The 8,569-nt window shown below is 41.3% G+C and overlaps 1 protein-coding gene across 1 annotated transcript; it reads right to left on the bottom strand.

The window, feature by feature from the left end:
- Nucleotides 1-247: 247 nt before the first annotated feature.
- On the bottom strand, nucleotides 248-8,496 carry SARAF (store-operated calcium entry associated regulatory factor). Its single transcript, XM_057418023.1, has 6 exons — nucleotides 8,391-8,496; nucleotides 7,709-7,884; nucleotides 6,080-6,464; nucleotides 3,051-3,159; nucleotides 1,129-1,244; nucleotides 248-612 (listed from the first exon to the last, which is right to left on the bottom strand). The coding sequence occupies exons 1-6, from the start codon at nucleotides 8,494-8,496 to the stop codon at nucleotides 587-589; spliced, it is 918 nt and encodes a 305-aa protein (XP_057274006.1). The 3' UTR covers nucleotides 248-586.
- Between the last annotated feature and the right edge of the window lie 73 nt (nucleotides 8,497-8,569).

Below are 8,569 nucleotides of genomic sequence, written 5' to 3'. Positions count from 1 at the left end.
CTTCATAATTCAATCACAAAACCCTCCAGGTCTGCAGAGCCACTTGGGTGAACCCTACAACATGGAGCATCATCAAATCCGAAATTTTGGCTCCAACAGTCACGCAGCACAGATACAAACATTAATGTTAGTTTCTGTCTCTATATATATATATTTGCTTTTGTCCACTAAGGTAAACACTCATCTGAGTAACTGACTTGTATGTATAGTAATGCTCACAATTTGACAAACAAGAGTAGTTTCAGAGAGCACCTCAGATATCAGGTGCATCACACATTAGGCTTTCAGATGCTGGACCACTAAGAAAGAGAAAAAAACCTCAGAAATTCTGGATTAAATGAAATTAAGCCCAGAACATGAGTAAGCTGCTTGCCTTTCTGGATCTGGCAAGGCTACCAGTGCCACAATCCCTCATGCACTGTACACCTGGAATACCCTAAACATTTCGATGGGGAAGTAAGGAATTCTTAGAACTCTAGTCCTTCACACCTTTCTTCATATCCACTTCTGAAGCCTACTACTAATAAAAAGTACTAGTACACAGGGAGATTAGTTCAATCACTCAGTTGTAATAACGTCAAGGACCTCATCTTCGTTTTGTGCCCCCAAACCCTGCAAAGACAAGAAAATAACAACTGTCAGCTCTACCATAGCCTTTCCACAGAGCTCTGTAGCTCTGAAAAGGATAAAGGTGGCAAGTGAGATGAGTTCAACATAATCACATAAAGTACAAAAGCAAGCACCTGTGGGCTGAACAGCCTGAGAAATATTCCATTCTTGCAGTTTAAACAACCTGCTTTCCACAAAGAACATGCTTATACATTTGCTAGAGAAGGGCATGGGTAGTGCATGCCAAAGGGGAAAGCTTTAAACTAATGCACCTTGCAGGCAAAGACAAGCTTGACATTGGTGATACCATAGCTGCTGTAGGCCGGTGGGGAGCTTCATGCCCCACAGCGCTGCCCTAGTTGAACACGAAACAGAAATAAGGGACACCATTACATGCCCACCTGTACCAACTGGTAAAATAAAACACAGGATGCTTGCTGAACCTCAGCTAACACCAGTGTATTTATGATAGGTTCAAGTCTCTCTAGCTTCATGAGATTAAGGAGTCTTTTGCCTTACCAGAAGCAGTTCTTCTTCCTGAACTACCTTGTGTGGCATTGCTTGGCTGCCCATTCATTGGAGGCGCAGCTGTGTGATCTGTCCACATATTGTAGTATGGGGAATGTGGCCGTGCTCTGATGAGAAACAGAGGAGAAAGAAGGTTTCGTTAGTGACATTATGAAAAATTAAGTAGTTACCTTTCCAAACAAGGGGACTGCATCTGAGGGAAAACTGTAAGCAGGCAGTTGTTTCAAAGCTGGAAACCTCCCCATTTAATGCATTCACATGTTGAGAACAAGAATATCCAGTGTTGTTTAAATACACTTAAATACAGCTACATCCCAGCCACATTAAGGCAAAAAAGAAAACATCCCTCTGTTTTGCTCTTTTAACTACTTTGAAAATGTTGTATCATTAAGACTATCATTGTGACCTTTGACTCACTGAATCAAATTACTTGCTTCTGTGGATACGGAATTTCCTGCCATTGAAGTTTACAAATCTCTCTCACACATGCTGACCAACATTTTCAGGCACACCATTTCAAATGACTGAGAAAAGTTAAAAAATAAATGAAGTATTTTAAATTAAAAGAAGCCCAAGTTAGAAAGCTTGTTCATATGCCAGGACTTAAAATATTCACTTCAGCCCCTAATCTTCAACAGTAAGAGGAAGCTACTGAAATGAGGCCTGCGTGTGGAAATCAAGGAACCAGCCTGTATGTAGATAATACATAAATACAACGCTTAAACACAAGGGACATATTTAAGACTTAAGAAATATCAAGTCAAGAAAACCTTTGGGACATAGTAACTTTTCTCATTCTTAGCACAGTTAACATAATAAGATCATAGAATCATACAATCTTTTTGGTTGAAAAAGACCTCCAAGATCATTAATCCAAGATACAACCTTTTAACCTCTAAAGCTCTGGAGTGATTTTATAGACAATTTCTACTGTCGATGGCATCATCATCTCAGTTCCATCTTACCTGACTCTATGAGATCAAGACTGCACATTAGGCACTTTAGAAATTCTCTTACTTCCCAAGTTTTTACTTCCTTAATAAACAGGCAATCCTGATAATGCTTCTGTCGTTACCAAAACCCCCCAAACTTTACAGTGGAGACAGATGCTTTAACACAAGTTTTCAATATAGAAAAAATGTATGTGGCTATATTTAATCTATTACTGCATTCCTACAGGATTAGATTTGATACACATGCAGTTATTTGATAAACAGAGGAACATTGTTGAGCTCTAAAGATTCCCTGCAGGAGCACATATTTTCTCTAGTGAAGCCTAAAATGGCAGCAATTGCTCCCTTTAAACTGTTTATCTAAAAAGGATGTGTTTTAAATGTTTAAAAGTGTTTAGCAAACATGACCAGCAGATGTTTACTCCAGCACTGAAGCTGCTTTTGAATACTGTTGCACATGACCTACAAGTTCTTTGGAAAACCACACCTCTTGGATTTCCACACATAGGACATTAGGAGCCTGTAGATTAAAAGGCTGTTAAATTTGACCCTACTGAGTATTGCAGAAGAGCAGTTGCCATCCAGACTGACTTTAGAAGAGATGACACTGATACAAGAAACCCATCTGCAGGTGGTTTTATGCTAAATATTATTATTTAAGGCAGCCTGAGGATGGATTGTTTAAATGCTCATTTTAAATCTGCAGGCCATTGTGCCAGGTCAGAATAACCAGCTAAAGCGGAACAAAATACCTCAGTCTTCCCTATTCCTCTTATCAAGAAACATGCTTAAAATGTCTTTGCTGCTGGAGCTATAGATTGCCTCTCAAAATTGTTCTGCCAGTAGGATTTTATGGCTTGAACAATACAGGCCTGAAAGCTTAGCAACAATGCAAATCCAGTATATAGCATAGCCAGTAAAAGCGTAAACACATAAAATCTGGTAGCATGCATATTTTACCTGTGACTGCCAGCCAAGTAGCCTAGCAAGCCTCCCGCTCCTAATCCAGTCCAAAATCCTGGTCCTGAATTGGTTCCATGATAGGAATGGGCCCCAAAGCTGTTATCATCTTAAATGAAAATGAGAAACAGATCAGCTAGTGGCACCTAATCCTCAGGCCAGCTGTTGCAACAACATTCTCCCCTGCTGAAAATAATGGAAAATGAGACAATAAACTTGCTCTAATTTCAGTAGATTCTTGATGATGCTTAAATTCAAAAGCCCCACAGTTTGGAAAGCAGGAAAAACCCCAAAGAAACAAATACTAATGTAAGGAACTTTATGTTAAAAAATAGCTTCCACTCAATCTCACAGCCCTGATGTTTGCAAAACATGGCAAAGAGTCCCTGCCTGCAGATTTATAAACAGACAAGTTAGATTAAAAACAGAAAGAAAATGAAGAAAGAATAATCTACTCAAGGTCACAGAGCAGGTCAGCAGCAGAGACAGGAACAGAAATCAAGTAGTTAAGACCAAACAGTGAACTAAGCACTAAGACACACAGCTTCTAATCTCACTCAGAACAGCTGCACATTTTGAGTGGCTCAGTCTAATGGCTAACATTACTTTGTATTGTTTCTGGTACTCCTAGTCTGGTATTTGTTATCAAAAGACACCCTAACTGCAGTCACACTGCAAAGTTCTCATTATGCATGAGTCACCAATCTTGACAAACACTGAAATGAAACTGCAAGCTATCAAGTGGGTTATGGGGGAAGGAGAGTCACAGATATTTTACATATGACCTGCATAACATGAGGTTCTGACTCAGAACGGAATGCCTTCTTCCAGTCAGAAATTAAAAGAAAAAGCACAAACCCAAAGTAGAATAATTTTCTGGTCTAGAGAAAAACACAGGTGCAAGAATAAGCTCAACCACAATTTTAACACATAAGGAAGTGTAAAAGGCAAGGACTGAAGGTGACATCAGGATCTTCCTGAAGAATGCCCACCTAAGTAAGTGAAACAGATTTTGTATGTTGAAGTTATATGAGGCCTTGTTTATCTTTAAAATGGTGTGGATTGTTTGAAATTATGAAAGATAAAAAAAAAAAAAAATCATTTTAAGTATACACTGGATATGATGCTGACTTTCAATTTGAATACATTGGGAGAAAGAAACTCAATGGGATGATGTAACCATTAAACTAAGATGATTTGGAATAACAACAGCAAAAAAAGAACTTAATTTACTGTAAAACATTATTAAGCAGGAAGATGAACTAACTCATTTGTTCAAAAGCACCGTGGCTGAATGTTGACTCAGAAAACAGTCATTTCTTGTTGAAATATCTACAGTAAACATCAAGGATCATGTCAAACCACTAACAGAGAAAAAGTAGAACTTAAGATAGGCTAGCTAAACAAGTTTCACAGAACTCATCCTGAATGTTAAGGGGATTTTAAATTAAGCAAATTAAACATCAACAGCAATAAGTGAACCACATGGCTTTTCATTACCATCTGGATTTTCAAAGACTATTACACTCCTGGAACACATGGACATACGCACTCAAGAGATGTGCTTCTGCTCCACTGCCAAAAATCTAAGACAGACACTGGATTAATGAAGTAGCACAACACATAATGTTTTTAAGCTGGCCCCACGTTCAATAGGTTTTCCTCCTCATTCTGTTTGAAATCCAAGGAAAAATCATTGACAGTAGTTATTAAAAATGCTGTAAATTAAGCCTCATATGGCTCCCAATCTGCACTTTAAGTGTCTCAATTTTCAATAATCATCAAGAAAATGTACTTTCAAGGTCCTACACTTGCTAGATTTCAGACTCCTGCAATGAAAAATGCACTGGTGCAATTAACTGACAAGAAACAGGACAGGAAAAAAGAAAAGTAACTCCTTGTTCTGTTCTGCCTGTGCCCAGTATGACAGCATCCTATCTTATGACCAGAGCTTTCAGAAACAACCAATTAGCAAAGTCACTAGTAATACAGAGGCAGAATCCCTTTAATTTTCTGCTACAGGTACATCTGAAAGTGCTGCACAGGAGTATTCAAAAGAGTTATACTGGCACCCTCTGTTGGCCAAATGGCTTGAGCCAACCTAGAGGAAAGCATTGACAAGCATAACTACACCAAAAGCTTATGCTTTAGTAAACTTAGTCCTTGCTACTTATTTAACTGATAGAATCCCTTCTCCATCTCACAAAATAAACCAAACCAAACAACTTGTCAGAACATAATCTGAGTTCCAATGGTGTGAGCATCTCACATGTTCACAGGGTTAGACAAGTTGGTCATACACCAGATGAATCATGTTTATTGCCCTTGGACACTATGACCTTCTAAGGCAGACAATTTATTAAGTGACAAAAGTAATCCATTTTCTGGGAAAAGAAAACGTGTATCTTTTCCTTACAGTAGTCTTGTCACTGCACATGGAATTTCCAGCTTCAGACAAAAGGTACCACATGAGCTTCACACAGTGTTTTATGCTCTGGGAGCCAAATCTTTCAATCACTAGGACTACACTGAAGCACCTGTTATACAGGACCAGTATATGACACTTAATTCCATCAGTTGCTTTGTGGGGTTAGCAGCCCAATGGCTGAAAGACCCTTCTGAAAAGCTTCCAAGTGCTTCTTTGGCATGAGTTTGTTTCTGCCTGTGTGAGACCATTCTCTCTTTCAGATGTTTTATGAAAATTATTGTCACAATCCTTCTGTTTCTCAGAGCAGAAAAGAACACTTGCAGAGCACTGGGAGATGGATTTTCAAAGGACAGCTTGCCCTGAAAGCCTGTGGTAAACCAAGTTCTTATTTTCACTTTTGAATGAAGAAGAGAATGCACTGCTGGCTGCAGGCTGGGCAGCCAATGCACAGAGGCAACTGCCGATGCACTGTCCATCCCACTGCCATGTCCCATGCCAATGCACGGCCCATGTTTAAGTCCATCTCACCTGCACTTACTGCAAATAAAACAGGACCCTCCTAGTTACTATTTTGAGAGCTGTAAACGTCTTATAGCCCTACCTGTGAAGCTGGATTTAAAACCAGGAGGAGGAGGTGCCGGATGACTCTGCCAGGAAGGCGTAGTGAATCCATCACCATCACCAGAACTTTGCTCAGGCTGCTCATTGCTAAGGAAGAACTTGTATACTCCAAAAGCAAGAGCCAGGAGAACAACTACAAGAATTGCTCCACCACCTGAATCAGAAGAATCCTTCCTTGACTCATAATAGCTAAAGCTTCCAGGGTTCTTCACTTTCCTTTCACCTTCCTCAGTCAGCTCTAGCCTGAACAGCAAACTACAGGAGCCCTTTAAGATGTAAGGATCATCCGGGTAATCATAGCCTTCACAGCTCACTTCGATCCGTCCAAACCGGTGGGTATTTTTCAGGTCTGCTTTGCACTGCCACTGAAAACAATAAACACAAAGTAAAACCTCCTGCTCCAGGGACAAAAAAACCTGTCTGCTCCCCCAGATATGCTCCAAAATAAAGCTGCATTTGCTAACAAACCATCTAAAAGGCCACAGGGTAAAAAATTTCTGAGCATTCTTATTTTGAAAAGGACAGGGAATTTGAAGTTAACCAAGACTGTCTTTTAAAATCCTGGAAGTTAAAAAAATATCCAATCTTTCAAAATACAGAACAGTTACAACTCTGGAAGATCCACTGAACAGGTTTTTCAAGTATCCCTTCTTCAGGCACAGGAATACTTCTAAAAATAACTTGTAGCCCGTGCAACAGTTACTTGATAAATGCCTGTCCCATGTGAACTGGATGGCAGCTGCAAAAACACAGTATGGAAGCATGAAATCCAGTGGACCTGATGACATTTGTGTCCACACAGAAATCAAAAGAAGTGGGAGAGGCATCATTAGGCATTCACATGCAACACTTTAACAATCAGACTACAATTATGCAGTTGAATATATGCCAGTTCCTCTGTCTCATATTTCCTTGACATAGCTGAACTTAACTATCACCTCCAACTGCAAGTAACACATTTTTTTGGGAGACACCCCCCCCCCCCCCAAAAAAAAAGAAAGTAGTTTCTAAATTAATAAATCAGGACACCAGTACCAACTGCTAATTCAAGTCTGACCATACTTTTGCAATACTGTGTCAGTTTTAATTATCTTCAGCCTTGATTCCTGGTTAATCTATTGGCAGAAGCCTAGCCTGTAGCTAACAGAAATACCTGACTATTTACTGACTAGTACTGACAAACTAACATGCAAGAGGAAGTCATGCATGTAAGTCTGAAATTTAGCTTTTAAAATGTACAGCTGAAGTGATGCAAATATTTATAGCCCCTTCTACTCTAATAAAAATTGGAAAACCATGCAGCAAAATCAAAGCAAGAGCATCCTCTGGGGTTCACAAGACTTCGATTTTCTAACCTCAAACATTTTAATTAAAACTAATGAAGGTTTGCTACACAGCACTTTTACATTAGAGACTTTGGGAATATTTCAAAGCTATACCCACAGCACGAAAAACCCAAATCCAAAAAGTATTTAGATTAAGTTTTAGTTGTTAAAGGTCCTCTAGCAAGAGGCAAATTGAACTGATTCTGTTACACCGTTACTTCAGAAGTTGCCAAGTCTGGGGGAAAAGGATTTCATTAAACGTTTAACCAGTTTTAGACAGTTACCTGTACATCATAACCATCCCAACCCTTGTTGTAACACTGAACAACCTCCGGGATCTGGGAGCATCCAGCAGTGCCTCCTGTGCATTGCAACTGAGGGACTGCAGCTGTCCGCCGGGCTGTCGTGTACTGCCCTCTGTGGAGAGTGAGCGCCTGCACTTCCCGCAGCAGAACTCTCCCTGAAACAGGTGGCACAAAGGTCAACATTTGTCCAGAGGGCACAAGGGCCTCCTTTCAGAACAAGGCTGACGATACAAAGGACACAACAGCGTGCTTCTTTAAGAGACGAAGCCTTCAGAAGCACCAAAGGCGCAGAGGGGAACACAGCAAAGTTCTCCGTCCCTTGGGAAGAGATCTGGGATATTCCTCCCAGAATGTACAACCACCGCGGATCGCAAAGGGGGATTATTATGCGCCACAAGACAATTTAAAGCGAGACAAAATCAAGAAGCCCTCCTGGTACAGGCCCAGAGCTTCCCCCTCCCCGTGCCAGGCCGCCGCTAACCGGCAGCACCCGCCCCAGCGCCATAGCGACGGGAGACACGCAAGAAGCAACTAAGGGCCTCACAGAGACGCAGCCAGCCCCACGGCTCTCACCGTGCTGGCCCCAGCGCCATAGCGACGGGAGACACGCAAGAAGCAACTAAGGGCCTCACAGAGACACAGCCAGCCCCACGGCTCTCACCGTGCTGGCCCCAGCTCCACGCGGGGCCCGCGGCAACGCAGAGGAGGAGCAAGAAGAGCACAGAGAGAGACCGAGCCTCAGGCACAAGCCGCCCCACAGCCGCCATAACAGCTCTAAGGTGAGTCAACCCTCTCCTCCGCGGACGGCACCTCTCATTGGCTAATGCTACAGGAAGGGGC

Source organism: Pezoporus wallicus, unplaced genomic scaffold (genome assembly GCF_028554395.1).
Source record: "Pezoporus wallicus isolate ANWC-B61680 ecotype Strahan unplaced genomic scaffold, APGP_CSIRO_Pwel_v1 contig_6999, whole genome shotgun sequence".
Taxonomy (NCBI): domain Eukaryota; kingdom Metazoa; phylum Chordata; class Aves; order Psittaciformes; family Psittacidae; genus Pezoporus; species Pezoporus wallicus.
This window is presented reverse-complemented; position numbering and strand designations above follow the sequence as displayed.